Below are 26,401 nucleotides of genomic sequence, written 5' to 3' on the forward strand. Positions count from 1 at the left end.
ACAACCTCGATGCTGCACATAGAGACATTACCCAATCCACCCCTGACAGTGCCAGACATTGCCAAAGAGACTAATAAAGACAAGCGGCTGGCGCAGGTCTTGAATTGGGTGGGAAAAGGGTGGTCGGAAACCGACGGCGGCGAGCAGTTTAAAGCTTTCCGGAACTGGCAGACCGAACTGTTCACACAGAAAGGTTGCATACTTTGGGGGGATAGGGTGATAATCCCTGAAACACTACAAAAGAGGGTGCTGGCTATGTTGCATGAGGGGCACCCGGGCATAGTCAAGATGAAAGCCCTGGCCAGGAGTTATCCCTGGTGGCCAGGGATGGACAAGCAGATTGAAACTTGGGTGGCCTCATGCGGAAAATGCCAGGAAGCCAGACCAAACCCTCCCTCCACACCTATTCGGGAATGGAAGACTCCCAGAGGGCCATGGTCCAGGGTCCACATAGACTTGGCCGGACCCACAAAGGGACACACATTCCTAATTACGGTTGACGCTTACTCCAACTGGCTGGAGGTTAGCGTCATGAAGGCCACCACCACGGAGGCCGTTATCAAAGAACTAACCAAACTATTTTCCACCCATAGACTGCCAGACGTGCTAGTGTCAGACAACGGACCACAATTTACCGCACTAGCATTTGAAAAATTCCTGGCTGAATGGGGCATACAATATGTGTTGACAGCGCCCACTCATTCGGCGGCAAACGGGCGGGCGGAACACATGGTTCGTTACACAAAAAATGCAATTGAAAAAATTGAAACCGGGGACATACACAACAAAATAAATAAAATGCTACTAATACAACACATAACACCCAATACAACGACAAATAAAAGCCCAGCAGAGCTACTGATGGGCAGAAAATTATGGTTCCAGCTAGACAGACTGCACCCCACATATAACCCCGAGAAACCCACAGACTCATCGAGCAAATACCGAATATTTGCTCCAGGAGACGCAGTCTATGCAAAAAACTTCACAGGAGATCCGCTCTGGGTACCGGCAAAAATAACCCAAGTAATGGGGCCCCAATCGTACCGACTACAAACAAATGATGGGAGAAGCTGGAAGCGACACATCGACCAACTAAGGTCGGGAACAACCACCGACAACGCAGACAGCACACAAACACCACAAATAAACATTAATAATAAAGAAACCAGAGGGGGGGGGAAACCCAAGCACGCAAAGAGAAGAAGACTCCCAAACACAACCCAAACACCCCCAATCCAAAATAAACCAGCAATACTCACCAGTAGACGTCGTCGACAGAAGGGAACCCACAGCAGACAAGCAACAGGGTAATTCACCTGGAAGGAGCAGCCAAGCCAGCTCAACCAGCCCGGAAAGACCAGGCGGGAACAGCGGAGCCAACAACTCAACCGATCCGGGTAGACCGGGTGGGAGTGGCAGCGATAGGCCTAACTCACCCTTCCAGGCGGTTCCATCGAGGAGGATGAGAGCGACAAGAAATCCACCCGAACCGGCCAATGACCAGACAACAACTGAGTTGCGCAGGTCCAATAGGCAAGTACGGAGCCCCGCCTACCTGCACGACTACGTCCCGTAGGACTGAACCAAGAGGGGAGGGGTGTTTTGTATTAACATACTCCAAATACTAACTTCTGATTGGCCCACTGCATTGTGATTGGTTCACTAAACGGCAGTGATTGGTCCGCTAAGAATCAACCGCGATTGGCTGAGCCTATCGCGGGAGATTCAAAGACCTGTCATTGGCCGGCGAGCCGCGAGCAATCCCTATATGAAGGGCTGCCGTGGCTCCAAGATCTTGTACAGATCTATACATGGAAATAAAGAGCTGAACTGTCACTCTGGTCTTGAGTCTCTCTTTCCTGCAATCTAACAGGGGCCAAGGGGAAAAATAACACATTTAAATCTACCAGAACAACAAAGGCTTTTCTGCAACCTCCAAAGGCCCTGCCAAGTGTGGCACAGCTTTCAGTGATTAAGTGGAAATAGTTATGTATCAAGTAAAAGAAGCTCACCTCAAGTTCTGGGCACCACACTCTAGGAAGGAATTAGAAAACAGACTATGTGCCTATGGACTGCTCTCAGGCAAAACAGGAGAAAGGCTCATCAGGTTTTGAGAAGCGGCTAACTCCAAGGCATTGGAGTGGACCACAATGCCCAGAGTAAGTTTGACAAGGGTTCCAGTCACCAATGCAGGCAAAGTAGCAGCATGGTGATACCTGCTCCAGCTTTGATGGGGCAAGCATACTTCAGGCTTGCATAAGCAGTACAGGGGACAAACTCTAAGCAAATTCAGAGAGATGGCTACTTTTATGGCTATGTCAAAACCATCTGCATAATAATTTTATTTATTATATTATTATTCAGTCAGTGTTTATTTATTACTGAGCATAATTCATGAGGAAGGTCATTGTTCAAGATTCCTTGCATTAGATGTTACTGGTTTCTAACCTTGTTATTATCTACCTAAATTAGCAATTAAGGCAATTTAATATTTATCTTCCCTTCCATATATAAATCCTGCGATAGGGTTTTCCATCTGTTTTCAAATTTGTATGAAGTTATGAATGTGAAATAAGAGCTAGCTATTCCTATTCCCAAGAGCATGAATAAAATCTGTGGAATGAAGGTACGCATAAGGAACATCTGAATGCTTTTCTTTTAATTGGCCAAGCCTAGATTACTTCTTGATAATGCAAGGTTTAGACAGTGAGTATTCTAAGACACCCTTATGGGATGAAATTACACTAATGTAATCTCACTGAGATTATTATTAAGCTCCATATGAGGGAAGGTATTTGAGACAAACATGGAAGGTGCTTAAGACTTGTCTACAGTTCTGTATACAAATTCAGATCTATATAAATATCTTAGTGTAAAAACTCTGAAAGACTGGTTCAACTTTCTCTATTTGACAGGTGTGTGTGTGTGTGTGTGTGTATGTGTTTTAAGTGCAGGTAATGTTCAAAACTCGTAATCTATGAAAATACTCTGTGCTAGGGATTGATAACAAGGATAATAGGTAGACAATACTGTAGGAAGGTGAAGATCATACCCATAGATTATTGCATAACAACATTTATTATGGTTCATTTTCCCCTTTCTTGAACAATTATTTGAATTCTAAATGTTTCATATACTTCATCAATAAAGAATTTGTTTATGCTCATTGGTATATCTGTGAAAATCCAGTATGACAATGTGGCCTTAGGATTGTTCTGTTTCAGAGGAAAGGGAAACAACTGATTGTTCCTAGCCCCAACAGTTTTAGGATGGCAGTGAGAAAATGACAATAAACTTGAATTATGGAATCATTTGCCGTGAAAATATTTTAATCAATGTAAGGCAATTGATATGCAAATATCCAAAAGTGATTAGTAGTTAAGAAAAATACATACAAAAGATTTTAGCTAAAAACAATATTAAAAACAGAATGTAAGATGTTTGCTCAGGCTACACAAATGCAACAAAAGAGAAAAGAAATTAAAATTAGTAATCTGGGTAGTATAAACTTTAACACATATACTACTAAAATTCTCACTGTCAAATGGCACATCATAAAGCAATAATTTTTGAATCAAGATACCTCAGATTGGTTTAATTTATAGAATGTGTCCAAAATCCAGGTTTCATGACTCTCAATGGAATGAAATTTGGGCTGCTTCAGTGCTACTGGCTGCTGCTTGTTTGGTGCTTGTTTGGTTTGATTAATAAAATTATCCAAAAGAAATCAATCTTCCTTTCTTGCAGAATAGTTTACAACTGTGGCCAGATTTTTGAACAATTTCATCCGTGCACAAGTTGTGTCCCTTCCTAGGGCCTTCAGATAATCATTCATGCCCTACTGCAATGGCTTCCTACTGCAATGCACTCACAATTTTAAGTGGTACAAAATGCAGTGGCACAGGCAAAGACAGGCATGCCTCAGTATACTCATGTAATACCTCTGCTTCATGGGCTGCACTGTTTGCACTGACCATGATTTAGGTATCTTCTTCTTTAACATAACTTCATTCATAACTTCTAGCAATGGAAGATTCAACTATTCTTGTAATATTTTATAAAATTCTGCCGGAAGTCCATCTGGGCCTGGTGCCTTTCCATTATTTTGCTTCTTGAGTGCTTCAGTTAACTCCATCATCGTTATATTGCTTTCTAACATTTTTTCAGTCTCTTTAGGTATCTGAGGTAAATTAGCATTCTGTAAGTACTGCTTGACTCTTTCTTCATCAGTATTCTCTTGCATATATAATTTCCCATAGAAGTCTCGAATGATTTCCTTCTTCTCTTTGCTGCCATGGCAAACTTGGCCTTGGTCATCTATTAATTGCAATATTTTCTTTTTTGTTTTCTCTAAAGAAAAAAGCCAATTCTTTCTCCATCCACTGTGTGAAGACTTTTTCCTTTAAAATAGTATTATTTAACGTCCATCTAGATCTTCTTCTTTGTCCTTTCCATTTAATTGTCATTGGATTGTGATCTGCCCAAGTACTTGTTTCAATATTTATTTTTTGAATGTTAGATATTAATTCTGTTGACATCCATATCATATCTATTCTGGACCATGATAAGTGTCTATTTGAATAGAAGGTGTATTGTTTAGTTTTAGCATTTCTTTCTCTCCACGTATCTTTTAAGTTTATTTCATCTACCATTTTAAAAAAAGATTTAGGGAGAGTCTTTCTGTTTTGCTTTGTTGTTTTCTGTGCTGTATAGTCCAATTTGTTGTCTACAATTCCATTAAAATCTCCCATCATAACTATATTAGCATAGTCCAGTTCAATTATTTTCATATGTAGTTTTTTGTAGAATTCTTCTTGTTTATCATTCGGAGCATAAATTGCAATCAGGAGTGTTTTCATATTATTGTCCATTATTTCCACCATTAGTATTCTTCCATCATCATCGGTATAGATCAATTTTGCTGGGGTGGTCTCTTTAATATATAAAACCACTCCTCTTTTCTTACATTGGGTCAAGGAAGTAAATATTTTCCCTAATTTTGGCTGTACCAACAATTGTTCATATTCTTTTTTCATATGTACTTCTTGTAGACAGATTATATCAAATTTTAATTTCTCCAATTTATGAAAGGTTTTCCTTCTTTTAACGGCTGAGTTAAGTCCATTTATATTAATTGTAATCATTTTTTTCTCTTCCATGGTTATATTTTATAGTCAGGTTTAGCAGCTCTTGTAGATCTTAATTCACGTTGTTCTTTGGCTTCTACCTTTCCACCTACTGCACCTTCTTCTTTTTTTCACTCACCATTTGGCAATCCTCTTGGAATTCAATTAATGAGATCTCTTTTTCTGCCTCTTCCTCTTTCCTTCCAAAAAATTCTGTATAAAATAATTCCGCTTTATCAATTGAGTCAATTCTGTGTCTCTGTTCTTGCCATGTGAACATTAAACCTTCTGGAATCAGTCATCTATAATTCACCTCTTTTTTAAGTAGCATTTTAGTCAGGAATCGGTATTCTCTTCTCATCTCTCTCACTCTTCTGGGTATTTGTTTCAAGACCACAATCTCCTTGTCTTTGTATTTCAATGTTTTCTCTTTTGCCACTTGCAATATTTGCATTTTAATGGCTTTCTTTGTAAATCTAATGTGAACTTCTCTTGGTAAGCTATTTCTCATCGCATATCTTGTGAAGACTCGATAAACCTCATCTATTCCATCCATCATCTTCTCTTGGGTTATTTCCAAAGCTTCAGCCAGTATTTCTATCATTATCTCAGCTAAGTTTTGTCCTTTTTCTTCCTCTACATTTTGGAATCTAAAATAGAATTCTGATCTATCCATCTCCCATCTCAACATACCACTTTTATCTTGTTCAACCACCGTTAAACTATTATCAATATCTCCAAACTTCTTGTCCCTTTGTTTATCTTCTTCAATTTTTTGGAATCTCTCATCATATTTCAACATCATTTGTTGGATGTTCTCCACTTTTTCATCAGTTTTCCCTGTTCTTTGTTCAATGTTCTCTGTTCTTTGTTCAATGTTCTCTATTCTCTTTTCAATATTCTCTGATCTTGCTTGAATATTTTGAATTCCTTGCATAATCATCTGCAAAGTCACTTTTTCTTGTTCTTTTTCTTGCTTTAACATTGTCTGTATTGAACGTTGTCCTCCAGATGGTGGAGAGGAAGAAGTAGAAGTTGAAGAATCAGGAGCTGTAAATTTCCTACTCATTTTAAGCAATTCAAAATCTTCAGGTTCTTCTAAACCTTAATCCAATTGTGAAGTAACCAATTATAGTTCAAAATAAAAATAGTAGAAAAAAGAAGCCCAATAATAATAATAAAAAATGGGGAAAAAAAGAGAGGACAAAATTTCTTTTCTTTTTTTTTTGAAACAATTTTTATTAATTTTAAAGACAAACAAAACATCATTAAACATTGAAAACATTATAAATCCATTATAAATCTTTACAAGGCAGGTAAAACATTATTTTATATCGCATACTTCTAATTTACTCCATTTCCTAGACACATAAATTCCTTTTAACAAATTTCTCATTATTTCTCTTTACTCTTATTCAATTACATTTCTTTTCTATATTTATCTACTATTAAATCATCATATTTATATTTCCCTCTGACTTGTTTACAATTATTCTCATCTGACATTCCTCCGAGATTTTATTAATTCTCAATCGAACATACACACACAAAACACAAAAACATAAAACTTCCTTTTAGAAAGTAGCTTGGCCCCAGATTACCTCTTTTTGAATGGACTTCAATTAAATTCATGCTCTTCTTGTATACCGTTACCTATCTTATTTACCATTCTATATCTTCTATATAGCTCCTCCCCGCTTTTCACTCTTCTTAATTCTATTTTATATATTTCATCTTGCTTTACAATACATCAATATATTTATATGTTTTGTCCATTCTTTTCCATTTCAACATTTGTCTCATTCTCAATAATAAAAAAAGATAATTTCTCCTGAAATCGCTGATCAGAGTATGATGCCTTTCTATCATTCCCCTAAATTGACATTTAAGATAGCACCTAGATCCCAATCTGATTCTGCTTAGTACATTCTACTATTTCAAAAACAAATACTACAGTAATAAATCTATAATAACATCAACACATTAGCCCATTAAACTCTATAATTAAACTAATATTTAAACATTTCCTTTAATATTTTATTAAAACTTAAAGTCAATCATTATTAAACATTTTAACATTATACTTTAATATTTTAATCTTTTAATGAATCTTATAAAATTCTAATTTTCTATTTTTGATACAAATACTACAGTACTATCATATGTACTTTGCAGAATCCTTGTTTTTTTTTTTAAATTATACATTACCCTTTGTCCCTAAATTTTTTTTTTCTTTTTCCCCATCTTGTTTTATACCTTGACCTTTTTCCCCCTTTTCTCTTTCTTTCTTAACCCACCTAGCTTTTTTACCCACTCCTCTCCTAACCTCCGCCTTTTTGGCTTCCCCTCTCTGTTGTATTCTTCTTTCCTTTTGCTTTCTAACATTATATTGATTTTGCATCTTATTTTTCTCTTTCATAGATATTTTTTTAAGTCTTAAGTCCTTCCTTTTCCCTCCTCTCTTTCTCCTTTCTTTCTTGATCAAACTTTTTAGTTCATTAAAAATGGCTTCTTCTTCCTCCGCTTCTTCCAGCTGTTGTTGAATTTGCTGAAAAATAGCAAGCGCCATTTCTAAAAAGCAAAAGGCTTCTCCCATAGCGCCCTTGCCTTCTTTCCTCATTTTTGCATATTGTTTTCTTAGTTCATCAAGAGATAGAGCCATTATAATCCTTTTCTTCTTCTTTTTCTTTATCCTCTTCTTCTTATTAAGCCAATGAAGATATTTCCAAACTTAAAACAATTCCCCAAAGTCCCAAAGTCATCAAACAGTCCAAGCAAAGCACAAAGTTCCTTTTGCAGTTTCTCTTCCTGGGGTAATATCAGTTAGGAAAAAAAACCCAATCTGTATTTTAAAGCCTTTTTGCAGTTAGCTTCTAGTCTCTTAATCTTCAAGGCATCTCCTCCAACAAAGTCTTAATATAAATTTTTTTTTTCGAAACCTCTCCCTTCCCACTTGTAACAAAGGGCTTTAAATTTTTACCTTCTGTTAAAAAGCAGGTTTTTCAGTGTCCATTTGTTAATTCCGTAAGGGAGGGAGAGTAACTTTCCCTTTCAGCACTTCCATTCGCCGCTTTAAGAAACCTCCGCTGGGAACAATGTAACATCCAAAAAATAGTAGCTTTCAAGGTATTAAATATATCCTTAAAGTCCCGGTTCAGCCAAGAAAAACTTTCACTTTGTAACTTCCTCCTTCTTCCTCCTGCACATTCTTAAACCAGTTGCCGGCTTCTTCGTGGCGGCCATTAAGACCGCCGCTCCACTGCCTTGAGAAAAGGGGGTTTTGCCGGCTGGGGAGGGGGTCTGCGATACCTCTCAACCCCTGTCCGGATCCCCCCTATCTTCGGCTGCCCCAACAGGACAGCCTTATCCTCCAGATCCGTCTGGATCAGAGGCACCAAGATGGCTAGCACGGCAGGGATTGCGCAGAGTCATGAATCCCTGCCATTGCCGAAGCCTGGCAAACCAGAACACCAGGACAAAATTTCTTCAGGTTCTTGTATACCTTAATCCAAACAATAGTAGGACAAAAAAAAAAAGAGCTTAAAAAAAAGAAAAAAAAGAAAAAAGGAAAAATTCTTCAGGTTCTTCAACACCTTAATCCAATTGAAAAGTCTCAAATAGAAAAAAGTGCATAAGAATAAACCAGAAAGGTAGATGAAAAAAAAATACCAGAAAAGGAAAAAAAAGGCTTTTAAGGATTTCCCTTTAAAATAAAAAGCAAACGTAGAGATTGGACTTCCAAAAAAAAAAAAAAAAACAGAAAGAAAGACAAAGACAAGCTCCAACAAAGCCAAAAACCCAAATAGTTATTACAAAAAAAAGGATAAAAAAATACAATTAAGCTGGTGAGGAGGGATAGCACAACTTAAGAAAAGTAAAAAGGGCACACTGCATTTTGTTTAATTATCCAAGGCTCTTATTATAATGCTCTTCTCCAAAAACCTATCACCTTTTCCCCCCTACATTTCAACACCAGACTCCAGTTGTTGATAGAAACCCAGAAGAGCAGCTGCAATAATACTCTCTCATGCTCTTCCCTCTATCTTATCAAATAGCATTGTCCTTGAAAAAGAGTCTCAGTTCTTTCTTTCTCAGCTTTGTCTGGTCACAGGGAAATAGAATATTTTCAAGCCTCTAGTTGGCAGTGTTACAAAGTTTCTTTGCTCTCACTTTCCCCCTCCTTTTCCGAGCAGGATATAATAAGAATTAATAAAAAAGAAAAAGATATTTTTTTAAAAAAGAATTAACTAAAGGGAGCTAACTAAAATATTACAAAAATCAAAAAGGAGAAGAAAAAAATAGATATGAACGAAAAAAACCAGTCCAGTTTCAAAATACAAGATCATATATAGAAAATCCAGCAATGAGAAAACAAAACAAAACATTACTTTGACATTCCTGTTTAATGTCGCCGCTTAATCACTTCTGTCAAAACTTTTACAGATTCTTTCTTTTCCTTAGGGTGTCCTTTCAGATCTTAGAGTAAAAAAAAAGTTCTGACCAAACTGGCACACTTTCTCTTTCTGCTCTCTTCCGTTTCGGAGCTGTCCCAACTTCAGCAGCTTTAAAGGCTGCCTCTTTGCCGCTGGCAAGAAGAGCTTTTCCTGGATCTACCAGGGACTTTGCAGTATCCCTGGGATCGACAGGATGTGCTCTTCACTTTTACCGTCTCTTCGGGATGGTTTAGATCCGATAGGACCATCCAGGAGCAAAGATATCGGCAGCGATCTCAGACCTCCAAGATCGCATGCCGTATCGTCACAACGCCAGCTCCGCCCTCCAATTCCATTGTTGACATTAGTCATACACTAGCAATTGAACTGCCTCTGCAGTGTTTTGAACACCACAAAGTGTCCCACCACCGGACTATCATGACTGTTGCGACTACGCAACATACGTGTTTGCATCGAAGCCACAGTGACCTGAAGGATGGCATTCCTCTTCATCAGAATAAACCCTGTATCATAATTATATGTGCGGTCTATGTAAAATGCTGTGAGGTGAAACTCTATGCATTAACCATGATTCATGTGATTGAGTTCATACGAATAATTATCATTAAAAATGATAATCATGGGTAATAAGGGTAATCAGGGGTAATGAAGGGTAATGAGGGGAAATCATTATAAATATCGAGTCCCAGGAAACTCAGGTGAGATCCAACTTTATTTTGTTTGCTTAGCTATTATCTCGGACTCCTTGTGAAGGAAGGAATAAACAATAAGCTTTTGTGTTACGAAATACTGAAGCGAAGAGTGTCTTATTTTCTCCCTGCATTTGTGCCAAAGAGTAGCTGAGAGGAAAGTTGGATCTCTTACATCCTTTAATATTTTGTTAGCTGTGATGTTATGGCTGAAGGTACTGCTGTTGATGGAGGTTTTGAGGACATTTCGGAGGTAGATCGGATAGTGCTGTTGGAGGGGCTGGCATGGTGCCTGAGCAGCCCACAGTTCAGTTGTACAATAATGTGGTGTCTTTGGAAAGTGAACAGAGTTCAAATACAAGAGGGGGATCAATGGAAAACTACTTTTAATTGCCCCCTTGGAAGTTTTCAGTTTAACGTTATGCCATTTGGGTTGCAAGGGGCACCCGCTGTCTTCATTCAACTTATAAATGAAGTGTTACAAGAACACTTATATCATGGCGTTCTAATATATTTAGATGATATTTTAATTTATACCAAAACAATGGAGGAACATGTGACCTTAGTGAGGAAAGTTCTGATAAAATGACTTGATGCCAAATTATATGTGAAACTTTCGAAGTGCGAGTTTCACTGTGCGTCATTGGATTATTTGGGGTACAGAATATCTAATAAAGAAATAGAAATGGATCCCAATAAAGTCAGAGCCGTAGTTGATTGGAAAGAGCCAAAAACACGAAAGCAATTACAAAGTTTTTTAGGATTTGCGAACTTTTACCAGCAGTTTTGTCAGCCTTCAAGATCTTCTACTATTGCTTTGCATCTTTTGGCTGCCATAAGTAACGGGGGGAGGAGGGGGTAAAGTCTGGGAAGCGAGCTGGAGGTGTTACATTCTAGTGTTGTATAAAATGAGGAGGGGGGTGTATAAATTCCTGCTTAGGTTTCTATTTCTCGCTTAGCTTTCTTTTCTCTGCGCAGCTGCAAACCTTTATCAAAATATGCCAAGGTCAACGGACAGAGGCCTCATCACCACCTGAAGATGTCCACATGATCATATTTACAACTTTTAATTGGAAGAATCATTTGAACTATTGGGGGTGGGAAAATTTCCATCACTTTGTATATGTGATTTGTGCGCCTAATTTCTCAGATTCAGAATTCTATGGTTGCTACCCCTCATTTTCAGTAAAAGAGGATTTCTTTCTTGAATTTTGAATGGAGCACCACCTGACAAGTTTATTCCTAAATTCACGCAAATTGCTTTACCACTAACAGAATTGTTAAAAACGAAACATCAGGCGCCAAAACCCAGAACAAGTCAACCCATTGTATGGTCACAGGAGTGTCAGCGAGCGTTTGATGACCTGAAAGCTTTATTTGCTCAAGAGCGCATTTTAAAACATCCTGATACAACTAAAAGTTTTGTAGTACAAGCCGATGCAAGTGATGTGGCTGTGGGGGCTGTCCTCTTACAGTATAACATTGATGGACAATTACAGCTATGTGCATATACATCGCGGAAATTTACAATCACAGAACGCAGGTGAGCTATTTGGGAAAAGGGGGCTTTTGCCATAAAATGGGCACTTAGTACATGGAGACACCTATTAGAAGGGTTGAAAGAAAAATTCGAAGTTTGGACGGATCATAAAATTTTACAAGCATTACAGAAACCGATAAAACTACCCCCTAAACAAGTAAGATGGGCTTTGTATTTTAAACATTTTAATTTCCAGTTGCAATATGTTTCGGGGGGGGGTAAAAACTTCATGGCGGATGCACTATCTAGACTACCTCAATACAATGTGTCTAGAGACAAAGTTATTCAGCCCATGATCTCTGTAGGACCGTCAACCGAACAAATTCAGATGTTGACCACGAAAGAGATAACCAAAAAGGAATTAGAAGAGGCTACAAAAATGGATGTATGGATAAAAACAAATAATAGTGTCTGTTTACATAAAGATGGATTGTATTGGAAAGGGGATAAAATATATGTTCCATCAAATTGTAGGAAAAAGATATTATCCCAATGTCATAATGTAAGGCAGGCTGGACACTTTGGATTTTCAAAAACACTACATTTGGTAAGGCAGCAGTTTTGGTGGCCAAATATGAGATCAGACATTGAACAGTACATTAAAGAATGCCACATTTGTGCTACTACAAAACCTCAAGTAGGAAAACCTTTAGGACTATTACAAACTGTATCAGATCCAAACCGGCCATGGCAAGATATAGCCATGGATTTTATTGTGGAGTTGCCCAGAAGTAACGGATGTACAGTAATCTGGACTATTATAGACTTGTTTTCAAAACAAGCTCACTTTATACCATGTAAAGGATTACCTTCGACAACAAAATTAGCCAACCTGTTTATAAAACATGTATACAGATTACATGGCACACCGAGAAGGATAATTTGGGATAGAGGTGTGCAATTCACAGCATGATTTTGGAGAGCGTTTCTATGCCTTTGAGGATGTCTCAAGGTCTTAGCTCTGCATACCATCCCAGTACCAATGGCACTTCTGAAAGAGCTAATGTGATGATTGAAAGATATTTGAGATCATATACATCTTATCAACAGTGAGAATGGGCTGATTTGTTTCCATTTGCTGAAGTAGCATATAATAATGCTATACATGAAAGCACAGGATATAGCCCATTCCAGGTAATAAATGGGATAGAGTTTGTGCCAATTTCTGATTTACAATGTGATGAACAAGAACCCATAAATCTCCAAATGTGGTCGAAAAAAGTTCAGGATAGTTGGGATAAAGTAAAAGAGACTCTCAATAAAACAGCACTAGAATATAAACATCAAGCAGGCAAGAAAAGGAAGGAGTATAAAGCATTCAAACCTGGAGATCATGTTTACTATCAGCTAAATATATAAAATTACAGCTAAATAGTCAAAAATTGGGACTAAAATATATTGGACCTTTCCAAATTATGAAAGTGATAAACCCTGTAACTGTAAAACTTATATTGCCACCACGGTTATTGAATACATCCTGTATTTCATGCTAGTTTACTTAAGCCTGCAGAACACATTGATATACCTCAACTTGAGTAATCTGTAATAGCTAAAGATGTAACCCATGCTGAAATTGACAAATTCTAGACTCGCGGATATCTAGAAAAGTGTTACAATACTTAGTGAGATGGAAAGAATATCTTGAAACAGAAGCAACCTGGGTGAAAATAGCAGATGTGTGTATGCAAATAGACTGATAAGGCAATTTCATACCAAATATCCCGATAAACCTGGACCACAAGGAGAGATATAATTAGTGATATAATGTATATTGTTTTATAGACTGGTTCCTGGTAGAAGGGGACGCATGTCGCAACTATGCAACACATGCGTTTGCATCGAAGCCACAGTGACCTGAAGTATGGCATTCCTCTTCATCAGAATAAACCCTGTATCATAATTATATGCACGGTCTATGTAAAATGCTGTGAGGTGAAACTCTATGCATTAACCACGATTCATGTGGTTGAATTCATATGAATAATTATCATTAAAATGATAATCATGGGTAATAAGGGTAATCAGGGGTAATGAAGGGTAATGAGGGGAAATCATTATAAATATTGAGTCCCAGGAAACTTGGGTGAGGTCCAACTTTATTTTGTTTGCTTAGCTATTATCTCGGACTCCTTATGAAGGAAGGAATAAACAATAAGCTTTTGTGTTACGAAATACTGAAGCGAAGAGTGTCTTATTTTCTCCCTGCATTTGTGCCAAAGAGTAGCTGAGAATGACATTGATGTAGAATAAGGCCATGAAGAGGACCTCCAGGCATGTAAATGCGATCATGGAACCACAACAGGTCCCCAATATACGCCCAAGGAGTCACAAATGGACCCATGCCACAAATGGGTCCTGCTGCTGTGCCTCCTGAATCCTCACTCGGAGGTCTACAGGTTTCTTGGTGGCCGCAAACTGCTCCAACAGAATCACCATCCGGGGCAAGATTTTATCCTCCCTTCGGGTATACTTGAGCTTCCGAGATAGGGCATTGGCGTGTTGAGTCCCTCCACTCAGAACATAGGTTACGCGGAAATCAAATCGAGCAAAGAATAAGGACCATCTCACCTGACGCTGGTTCAATGTCCAAGCTGTACGTAGATGTTCCAAATTGGAATGATCCATCCAAATCTCGATTTGGTGACGAGCCCCCTCCAGATGGTGCCGCCATGTCTCAAAAGCGACCTTAACTGCCAAGAGCTCCTTGTCCCAAATCGTATAGTTGTGTTCTGGAGCCGGCAACTTCCAGGAATAATAAGCGCACAGGAACAAGGTGCCTGTGGGAGCATAGGCCTGGAGGAGCACGGCACCAACAGCCACATCGGAAGCATCTGTTTCCATCACAAATGGCTGGCCTCGATCAGGGTGTTTGAGGATAGGCTTGGAAGCAAAGTCAACTTTCAATGCCTCAAAAGCTGCCTGCTCCTCAGCACCCCAATGGAACTTATCCCCCTTCTTGAGCAGATTAGAAAGGGGAGCAGTCAAGGCAGCAAAGCGGGGAATTAATGTGTGGTAGTAGTTCGCAAACCCCAACATTCATTGCACATCCTTAACCCACTGTGGAGGTTCCCACGCCTGCAATGATTGTACTTTTTCCGGGTCCATTTCTACCCCAGCAGGTGAAAAATGATGTCCCAAGAAGTCAATCATGGTTTGTGCAAACTGACACTTCTCATGCTTAGCAAACCGGTGGTTATCATGCAAACATTGCAACACCAGCCGCACATGTTGCCAGTGTTCCTGCAGGGAGTCTGAGTAAATTAAAATGTCATCTAAATAAATGACCATGAATTGATCCAACAAATCACGGAAAACATTGTGCATGAAATGCATGAACACAGCTGGGGCATTGGTTAATCCAAAAGGCATCACGGCATACTCAAAATGCACATACCTTGTCCGGAAAGCTGTTTTCTACTCGCCCTCTGCACAAATGCGAACCAGATTGTAGGCCCCATGCAAGTCCAACTTCGTAAAGATCTTAGCTTGATGAAGCCGCTCAATCAGTTCAGGGATGAAGGGAAGCGGGTACCAATTCCTCACTGTGACTGCATTCAACTTGCGGTAATCACAATACAAACATAGCTCCCCTGATTTCTTTTTTACAAAAAGCACCGGTGCAGCCAAAGGGGAGGTAGAAGGCCAGATAAACCCTTTCCAGAGGTTCTTGTCAATAAAATCCTGCAACGCGGCCAACTCTGGTTCCAACAGGGAATATATCCAACCCAACAGCAATTTTGCATTGGGCAACAAGTCAATTGGACAGTCATACACCCAATGCGGAGGCAACTGATCTGCCTCCTTCTCCCCAAACACATCAGCAAAGTCCAACAATTGTGGTAGAGATGTCAAAGGTGGTGAGGATGGCAAGGTTGGTGAAGATGGCGGGCCTAAGGACTTTACACCCCAACCTACAGACCCCCGTAGCCCGAGCGATGCTCGTTTCCCGTCACCGCAGGCATCGCTGCTGTGGATGTCTTAACAGGACACTTGGCCGCAAAATGGCCTCGATTGCCACAATAGAGGCATAAACCATCACGCCGATGTCTATCCTTTTCGACTTGAGTCAGGTGAGGGCAGCCAGCTGCCAACTGCATGGGTTCCTCCAAAGGCACTTCCACCAAGGGCACCGTCTTGCTAGAAACAGATATGGTCTCTGTCCATCGTCGCACCTGTTACTGCTGAAGACTAGCATCGATACGAAGAAACAGATGCATGAGCTCCTGAAGGGTGTGAGGGCATTCAGTGCGCACCAACTCATCCAGGAGCTCTGATGACAAACCCTCCTGGAATTGGTCTAATAGTGCTGCCTCTCCCTTCCATTGTACATCCTGAGCAACCACCCGAAAACTAGCAATATAATCCATGAGTAAGCCACGCCCCTGCTTCAACTCTCTCAAATGTCTGTTTGCTGTTTGGCTTCGAACAGGGTCCTCAAACATGGCCTGAAACTGATGGCAAAACTCGGCGTAATTGTCCAACACCTGGTTGGGCTGGGTCAACAGAGGCGTCGCCCAATGTGCTGCAAAGCCTGACAACAAACTAATCAAAAACCCCAGCTTATCCTGGTCAGTGGGAAAGTCCTCAGGCTGAAGGCTCATGTAAAGCTGGCACTGCCCAAAAAATGCTGGAAATGGGCCAGCAAACCATCAAATTTTTCTGGCACTGCCATTGGGCATTTTCGGTGTGGCCGGGCAGCTTGCATTTGTGCCACCTGTGCAGTCAAAAGAGCCACTTGCTGGGTTAATTGGGCAATCTCTGCTCTGAAATGATCCATGATCACCCCACAAAAAGCAAAACTAATGGCTGGAGTCAAAATGTGATGATCCGTAGCCTCTCAAAATAACCCAAAACCCAAAACATACATTAAAGTCCAGTAATGCCTTCAACTTAACTTCACTGTTTTATTAGGCAGTTTAAAGTCACAAAAGTAAATAATGAGGCAAAAAGAAAACCAAAACAAACCGCATTGACGAGATTTCTGAAGCAAGCCAAGATAATTAATCATACATTCCAGGAAGATAACCAAGGAGAGTCCATGGAAAGAACGCCAGCAAAGATAAACCTCTTTCAAAGAAAACATTAAACTTTGATTCCAGCAATTCTGACTAGGCAGTTACAAACTTATATACCTAGCTCCCAGCTGCAAGCCACAAGGAGGATCATGGTAATCTCCTCGCTTTTCCCTGATCCTCTCCTCCCTGAGTGACCTAGGATGGATAGGGGATGGGCCTGGATCCTCCACTGATTGCTCAGCCAGCCTCTGCCCTTCCCCAGCCCCCTCCATCACCTCTGGAGCCACACTCCCACTCCCTGATGGCTGTTCCTCCACTTCCTCAGAGTCAGTCTCCACCAGGGGCATGACAGGAAGATGGTTTTATGTTTTTTTATGTGTTGTCTGTGTATGTTTGTCTTAAAATTATATATATATATATATATATATATATATATATATATATATATATATATATATATATATATATGAAAGAAACAGAAGGTTTAATACTTGCTGCTCAAGAACAAGCACTACAAACTAATGCCATGAAAGCAAAGGTATAAAAATCCACTGACAATCCAAACTGCCGACTTTGCAATGACAAAGTCAAAGCTGTTTCACATTTAATATGTGAATGCAGCAAAATTGCATAAACTGATTACAAAGCTAGACATGACCGAGTTGCTAAATTAATCCACTGGTTATTTTGTAAAAACTTACCTGTAAAGTTATGGGAACATAGAGTAGAAAAAGTTATCGAAAATGAAAAGGTGAAGATCTTGTGGGATTTATGAAGATGGACAGATCGTCATTTGGAACAGATATCACAGTTGTCAAAAACCGAAATGTACAATTTATTGATATCGCTGTACCAGAGGATGCCAGAGTCGAAGAAAAATAACTGGAAAAAATCACAAAATATTGCAACCATCGAAACTATGTGATTATGGATGAAATATGTAACAGTGATACCCATTGTCATCGGGGAACTTGTACCATGTCCAAGAATTTTGCAAAATACATCAGGAAGTTGCGGTTTCCTGCTGTAGTGCCAGCAGAGCAGCAAAAGACTGCACTATTCAGAACATCATAGATTTTTGGTTATACTTAGGATGCTGGCAGCAACCTGTATCAACCATCAGAGCCAATCATTGATATCTGTGATACATTTTTAAATGTTCAGTTGACTGAGTTTAATGAATAAAAGTTTATAATAATAAGTGCTTTGGGTGCAGTCCCAAAACAACTGGAGCACCACTTGAACACCATTAGGCATTGACAAATCTGCCATCAGTCAGTTGCAGAAGGAGGCTTGACTTGGAACAGCTTCCATTCTGTAACAATATCTGTAACACCATCAAACATCCAGATTTGTCTATCCCAGGTCCTTAGTAAGGACTTGATAGGTAGAAAAAAGTGCCAAACCCAGTATGAACTCCTGTCTGACAATAATAATAATATTATTATTAAATAATATTATTTATTAATAATAAATACTACTACTACTACTACTACTACTACTACTACTACATGGGTAAAATTAAATGCATGTAAGCATTAGACAGCACTGTGCGAATTAGGTGTTCAACAGGGTGATGGCACGAGGGAAAAACCTGTCCCTGTGTCTAGGTCTTTTGGTATGCAATGCTCTATAGTGCTATCCCAAGGCGGGGGTGGAGTTGAAACAGTTTATGTTTTATTGACAGACTTTATTGACAGACTTTTCTTTACCAAGAAAACTAGGTGGGCATGGAATGTTGCAAGTACACCAGATAACTGAAGAAGAAAAAAGGACACTGGAAGAATAGCTGAAGGACAGTGAAGATGATACATTGGAGTTGTTATACCAAGAAGGGTTGCTGAGTACAGGAGAGACCAAACCGGCCTATAAGAAAAACCAAATGAAGAATAGAAAAGAGACCAGGGCAAGGAAAATATTATATGGACAGTACATTGAATAAAATAGCACACAAAACAGATAACTATAAGTCTGCTGATAGCTAACAGCAGGAAAATTGAAGGAAGAGACATAAGGGCTAACTTTGGGTGCACAGATTAAGCCTCGAGTAGCAATGAGTACAAAACCAGAATTGAGAAGACAGCAAGAGATAGCAAATGACATCTCTGCAAGGAAGCTGAAGAAACAGTGAACCACACGGTTAACTGCTGTAAGAAGAGTGTATTACTTCAAATGAAGGCATGAAAAAATAGCAATAATGGTATATCATAATATCTGCAACAAATGTCATCTGCCTGCAAGCAAGAACTGGTAGGACCACAGACTAGACAAATAATAGAAAATTAAGAACTGTCCAAAATTACAACAGACACCCCCAAAAGACAAGCAGCTGATATTCTGTATAACTCCCCAGACTTAGTAATTATTGATGAGAAAGACAAGTGGATGTTGCAGTACCTGGTGAAAACAAGAGAGAAAAAAATGGAGACTATAGAATAGCAATTGGCATCCAATGTCAAATATGAAAGAACGGATGAAGGACATTTTTTAAAAATTGGGGGGGAAAAAACCACAGGACAATTTATAGCTAAATTATTCAACAGTGATTTGTTCATTTTACTTGTTTGCTTCAGCTTGTATGCTGCTCCTAATCATAACAAGTGAGCAGATAACAGCAAACCCATGCAGAGTCGAAATAAACAAAGCAATTAAAAACAACTCTACAATATATAATCATGGAAGAGATCTAATACTTTCATCTATAGTGAAAGGGAGATAGAAAGATTACTCTGAATTCCATTACAAATGGGATTATACGATGATGGAAATTTGTAAAGGCAAAACATATTCATGAATCAATTTTACTAAAAAGTAGGAAATGACTAGTACTGACAATAGATAATATAACTATTAGCACATAATAGACTAGCTGTAAAATAGGAAAGGTACAGATGAAATGCATATGAAACTATTTAATGTTGTGGGAGAAGCGGCAGTTAAAGTGTTAACTGCCCTATTATCAACAAATATCGAAAAAAGATATGTGAACTAAAGATTGAAACTATCTATACCAAGATAGGTAAATTAACAAATTACTGAATTTTCTCACAAATCTTTAAGACCTTACAAAGAAGAATATGGCTGTACACAGAGGAAGACCCATACATGGAGGATAGAGTTAGATGAATAAACAGATTTCGGAAAAGGCAAAGGAAAATGAAGTTAGATAGCTAATGTAAGGTGGATAATGAAGAAATCATGACAATTTAGGAAGAATGTTCACCTTTGTTTTGTTGAATACAATAAAGAGATTATAATCCATAATCCATCTGAGATTATGGCAAAAAATGGAATCTGTATGCCAGAACATCTCACTGTTCCAAGGAACTTTTACAGTAATCAAGAAGTATTATATAAAATGAATGTGATGAAACAGAATAGTTCAGAATAAGAAAAGGAATAAGATTGTAAGGACCAGCCTCTCCTCTCTTCAAAAAAATAAGTATAGACTCTTGAAAACTTTGTATTTCAAAAGGAATCTTTTTATTGAAGGGAGGTAAAAGCAAGTCAAAATTCAAAGCAGGATTTGAGGTTCCTCAGGGCATGCAACTAGGATAAAGGGAATTAGAGACCCCACCCAACAGTCCGATGTGGATTCCACCAATCCACAGGAGTGAAGATGTTAGTATACAAGTGTCTCTGAGAAAGCAGATAAGGAAAGTTGCCCAGGGCTATCTTCCAGTGCTGCAATCCACATGGCCCCTTCTCAAGAGGTGAGAATTTTCCGGGCATAAATCGTGCAAAAGGTTATACAAAAGACAATGTAAGAAATAGGATATTTAGGATACATAGACAGGAAAAGAATTAAACGTATCAAATCCAAACCCCCTTTCTTCCATTAAAGAATGGCAGATACATGGATCTGACATGCATATTGTCTCCATATATGTAAGGATCCATATATGTAAGGATTGTTCAACAGATGAAATCAAAACACTAGCTATCTGCATTTGAAGAAAGCATAACTTTACTAGTTCAAAGTAAGGAAGACTCAGAAAAACTAATTAGGATAATAAAAATGAAAAGTGAAAAAATGAAAAATGTGAGTTAATGTTAAATATTACAAAAACAAAGCTAAAATCAGACAGCATACAAAGAGATTCAATCCTTGGTAATATATTAAAACCTATGAAGATGTGATACTGAGAAAAAGTGCAAGGAAGAAGACAGATTATTTCAAATGATGGTTTTAGAAATGACTAGTGAAAGTATCATGGAATATTTGTCCAAACATTTTTTATTTATTAATCACATCTCTGTGACATTTATTAGTCACAAGAAGTGGCTCTAGCAAAGCTGCTAAATGAATGGCAAGCATAAAGGGCATCTTTATATTTAAGATATTTTACATTTATATTAAATATATATTAGAGGTATTATATTAGAGATATTTAGGCAAATAAATTTTAAAAATAAATATATTTACCTAAGAGAACTAGGAGGGAAATTAAACTACTCTAGTACCTTATATGTACTCTACATTATATGTATACTTCTTTTGGAATATATTTCAGAAAGTTCAATACCTGAAAAAAGCACAGCTGTTTGGGATTAGTTAATGCAATTTTATTATTTCAGTGTTTTGCCATTAGCACTAGCTTCCAGTTCTTTTCCTGGCCCAGTAGTAAGTTGATGGCAGGCTATTCAATGGGGTGTCTCCTGAGGAATCTCTAGGAATATTGGCCTAATGAGGCAAGATACATGAGAAAGGATCTTGGTCAATACCACTGCCTCTTCCCTGAGTATAGAATGCCATTCTCAGCTGCCATTGGATAGTAAGGGTTGGATTTTTTTTTAACTTTCCCAGTCAACATATAACAGAGTAGAAGCTTATAACATTTGCAGCTGTGGAATGACAGGTTTTTCTTCATAATTTTTTTCTACATAAATTCATCCAACAAGACTGAGTCAAAATAGTTTCAAATTAAACCAAAACAACATCAAACAAACAAAATCTTCATCTAACACATGTTGGGTCATGATATTAGCCAACAAGTAATGGCAATGCAACTTTTAGCTTTAAAATAGGGATCAGAAAAATTTACAGAAGGCTGTATTCTGCCCTCAGTATTTATTATTAGACTTCTATGCTGCTCATATCACCAAGGCAATAATAATATCACAGCAATATGCCACTGAAGCCAGTTACTGCAAAATACAGAAGAAGCTACTATGTTTTATGAGTCACTTGTGAGCATTGTAGTAGAAACCTTGAATAATAAAGGAGATAATCACTGTGAAAGGAACATATCAAATAGTACTTTGTGAGTTATTTTCAACTTTAGAACCTCAAAAATGCAACTATTAATGTTGGATAGATTCCAGGGTAGTTTTGTAAGCACAGATCTACACAGCGTTATGACTTTACAAAAGGAGGAGACCCTTTTGGAAAAAAGACAGATGATGTAGTAAGCATTGGGATCCCCAAACCAGCAGAGATTGATGTATTAATCTACTAGAATGTACAACTTCCCAACATATATTAATCCTTTGTTGCAGTTCTTCATTAGAACTCTCAATATACATGTGTTTTAGAAAATTAAAACAGAAAATGGGAAAGGTTTCTTCCTTTTAGTCCATTTTGTTAATTAATATGTCAAAGATCATAAAGAACTCATCAGCTTTTCTCCATTACTGCATCATTTTAAAGAGCTGTGTCAGCAGAAACTTTAGCAGACAGTCAATACATATTAAGACAAGTTCCAAGCGTTAAATAATAAGAAAGAACTATATGAAAAATGAAAATAAAGCAAATAGCTAGAAGCTAATGGAATCCCATTTGTGACTTTGCATAAAAGGGAGGAAAGGGCAGCATTTTTCCAATACAAACAATAGCTTGTACATAAATCCTTCCAATCTATGCTATTATAACCACCATAACAGCTGTATATTTATAGCAAGTTAAATTAAGATAGTCATTTTTGTTGCCAAATCTGATTTGAAACCTGGCTTATTGAAACACACTCGGCAGAAAAGCTGTGAAAAACAACTTTTCTGAGATTACAAAGGAACCCTAATGTAGCTGCATCCCACTGGATATATTGTCTGAAAGTGTAAAAAACTGGGAATGGATGCTGATGGGAAAATACTTTTGTTTACTCTGTAATTTATTTCATTGTGTTTTTACATTCACTTGGTAGTCAAGATTAAACTGTTCCCCTGATATTCTATCAGGCTACTATAGAGGAGCAGATTTATTTTATTAAAATGTTATGCCGCCCATCTCACTCTTCAAAGCAATTCTTTGGAGCTATAGATCTTCTTGACCAGATCTGTTGACATACCAGCTCCATTTCCTTCCTTAATTGACATCTAGTAGCTGGGAGTTTATCACATTGTTCATATAGGGAGAAATGGAAATAGGGTCATTTTGGCAGACCCACTCCTATTATCTTCCCCATTTCTCAGATGCTCCCAAGCTAAGTGGGCAGTGGGTAACTTTATAACTGTAAAAAATAATTCTTGGCTTTACTAAGAATCTATTTCTGGTTGTATGAAGCTGCTGTGGAAGTTATTTTTTAGCTTTAAGTCAAATCTTGGCCAAGCCAAGAAACCAGCAATTCCTGTTTAGACCGCCATTACTTTTCTTTACACAATAGCACTAGCTAGTTCAGAATTCAGGATCTCTGTGGGAGTTTTGTTTTCCTTGAGTATTGTGTTAAAAACAGTGCTAAATCAGAACTTGAAAAAAGATGAGCTAGCCTTTTGCTTACAACCTGGGATGATGAAATGGCAAAACTGAGACAACAGTGGAGTACTGTAAAGTAAGAGGTGAGATATAGGAACAGTGTTTCCCATTTCTGTCTGCTTGTTTATCTATCTTGCCTATGCATCCATGTTTGTATATCATATGCCTCTAAATGCCACAGCTGTACTCTGGTTGAAGTTTGCCTGTAATGGCATAAAGAGGCCCCTAGAGCAGGTATGGAAATTGGAAATGAGAGCTTGTTTAGTTTGAAAACAAGTCCTTGCCATTGATTATGACTATAGTGGGCCTCATTTCAACATGGGCTCCCATTTATTTTTTGGCAAACAAAATGCAGCTGCTACGTTTGCAAACCATGTCTTGAGTAGCAGGGCAAAATTTCCAACTGATGAGTCACTTTTTGGAAAGATTTTCAGCTTGAGATTTAGCAGTGGTTTCAGAGAGGAGGATGAAAGACAAGATCAGGTGAAACCTTCAATTTCAAATCGAAAAATAATCTTTTGTACACTGAAGGCAAAGGAAAGAACTACAGGGTTGGAAAAATTAAAAAGATTACATTCTTCCACCACAGAAATGAAAATTGCTGTATGCCAAAAGGATTGACTAAAAGTATCTCACTAAAAATGTCAGTAATATAGTGCAGTTACTTTGTTCAAATAAAGCTTTATTATGCACAATATATTATCACCATGATTATTAAAGCAGACAATGTAGCCTTCATTTTTTAATTTTGCAAAACATATAACAAAGTTTGTTCAAAATGGTTGCTTTCCACATATCCTTTAAAAGAAGGATATAGTTTCTAAACTAAATAGAAAAGGCATTAAAATATTTATCTATGAGATTTTCACTGTGGTATTAATAATCTAAAGCTTTTTACTCCAAGAGAAATTAAATAGTTTTCTAAACTTGTGCTAGACTATACTGCATTTAATTTCTACATATATGTGAACTTTTCCCTTCAGATACAAAATATTCTGTTTATGAGAATGTTTCTACATAAAAGGATTACTGTGATAGAGATGAGAAATAGAATCCAACAACCTAGGCCATGTTATTAATTAGAATTCAATAGATAATAGTTAAAGATTTTCACATTTGTAATATTTTGGGATAAATGACGTAAGCAATTTTCTATTATTCTGTCAGAGAGAATGTTTTGCAATTCTAGAGAAGGAAATCTAAACAGTTTTCAACATTTGTAATAGTCATCCCAAAATTATGCTACAATAGCTAAGGCAGAACAGGACCTTATTATATAAGGCTTTCAAATGCTTCCCCCTAGCCAAAGCAGTATTTATAGTGATCCAGAATTCCATTATAAAATATGGATCAAATGAAACTGAAGCTTTGGGTCATAACATTTTAATCATATTCTTTCAGTCTAGAACTTGAAACAACACATAACCATCACAATTTTTTAAAAGATTACAAAAAAATCTTTCATTTAAAAAAAAATCTTCTATTTTTTCAGATCAGATGGAAATTCCATTGTGTGTTAACTGCTGCGAGGTAAGGTTATGTAATGTTTTATTTAGGAACTGACCTATGCTTGGAACTGAGCTTCTGAAGCAAAGAATCAGTGCTTAATCTAGAAATGGAATCAAGTTTATGTAATGTGACACAAATTTACTCAAGACTGCCAGCAGCATATTACCTAATCTAGGAAGGTCAAGATGAAGATGAGTTTGAAAATCTAGGAAAAACTATATTCTACATAGCTGGAATGAACTATACCAATCAGCTGACTCATATTGACAGACGAAAACATTAACATAATACACTAAAAATAATCCCCCAAAGCAATGAGCTCCTGATGAAACTCCCTACCACTATCACCATGTTTTTCCTTTCCTCCCTAGCCTCCTTTTAAATGGCTTTTTAGTTTTAACTGTTACTTGGAACACATAATTGTTTTTAATTAAAAAGCCATATAACTGCTGCTTTTGCAAATTATTCAATTTTCAGTCAATTTCCTAGAAACAGAAAAAAGCTTAATTTTCCATTATTGATTAGAGATTTATCCTGAATAGGATTTAAGTAACTCTATTTTATATAATATTTTAATTGCAAATATGGAAAAACTAAGGGGGGGGGAATCTTACCTAGTTTCTGAGCAGTCAATAAGACAACTTTACTTTCATCTGCCACTAGAGAAAAAGAAGGAAAAGAAAGTGCATAAAAATCAGATTTAGTACTAAATGAAGAAACCATACACCATCAGTAACACCCTAGACTATATCCCAAAACAAATACACTTGTTTTTACAAAGTTTTTATTTTTGGTGTCTACTTCATAAATAAATATAAAATAGCAACACATTTAAAACTCTAATTAAATTAAAGTTAAAACTAGGCATGGGTTATTAAAGTATTTTTAAGTTAAATTAAAGTTAAAACTAGGCATGGATTATTAAAGTATTTTTGAGCAAAGATAACATTTCAATCTTACTACATATTTTTCCAGCTAATTTCAGTGGAAAGCAGAAGTAATGTACAAAAATAACTCCAATGCACAAAAATGGAAGCATAATAAAATGCACTTGATATAACATAGAGGTTCCCAACTTTTCCGGCTTGCTGGATCTGTGGGGGGATGTGAGTGCCAGTGCCCACCAATCGCACAAGTGGAGCTGCCCAGGCCTGGATGCTTGCCACTGCTCATGCAATTCAGTTCTGAATGGGCTACAGTCTGGTATTTGGCCATGGCCTGTGGATTGAAGTATATAATATGCTTCAATCTTAAATATAAAAAACCAAACCTCCACAAATGATTCATGTTTTTGCCAATAGCATTTTTAGCCAAATTCGGCATTATGTTTCTCTTAATCTGATCTCCAATCAGAATGTCCCCTCTCCTAGATATGCA

At 37.7% G+C, this 26,401-nt stretch overlaps 1 protein-coding gene across 4 annotated transcripts in view; it reads right to left on the reverse strand.

Moving 5' to 3' along the window:
• PARD3B (par-3 family cell polarity regulator beta) overlaps positions 1 to 26,401 on the reverse strand; it is an 897,218-nt gene that overhangs the window by 442,748 nt on the left and 428,069 nt on the right. For 3 of the 4 annotated variants that reach the window (XM_087913651.1, XM_026707818.2, XM_087913713.1), the window contains one exon: positions 25,639 to 25,683. The exons of the other annotated variant lie outside the window; for it this stretch is intronic. In XM_087913651.1, coding sequence (XP_087769777.1) covers positions 25,639 to 25,683 — 45 coding nt within the window. The remainder of the gene's footprint in view (positions 1 to 25,638; positions 25,684 to 26,401) is intronic. 4 annotated transcript variants of the gene reach the window in all.

The sequence above is a fragment of the Pseudonaja textilis genome, chromosome 1, assembly GCF_049901715.1.
Source record: "Pseudonaja textilis isolate UNSWEBS1 chromosome 1, rPseTex1.2, whole genome shotgun sequence".
NCBI lineage: Eukaryota > Metazoa > Chordata > Lepidosauria > Squamata > Elapidae > Pseudonaja > Pseudonaja textilis.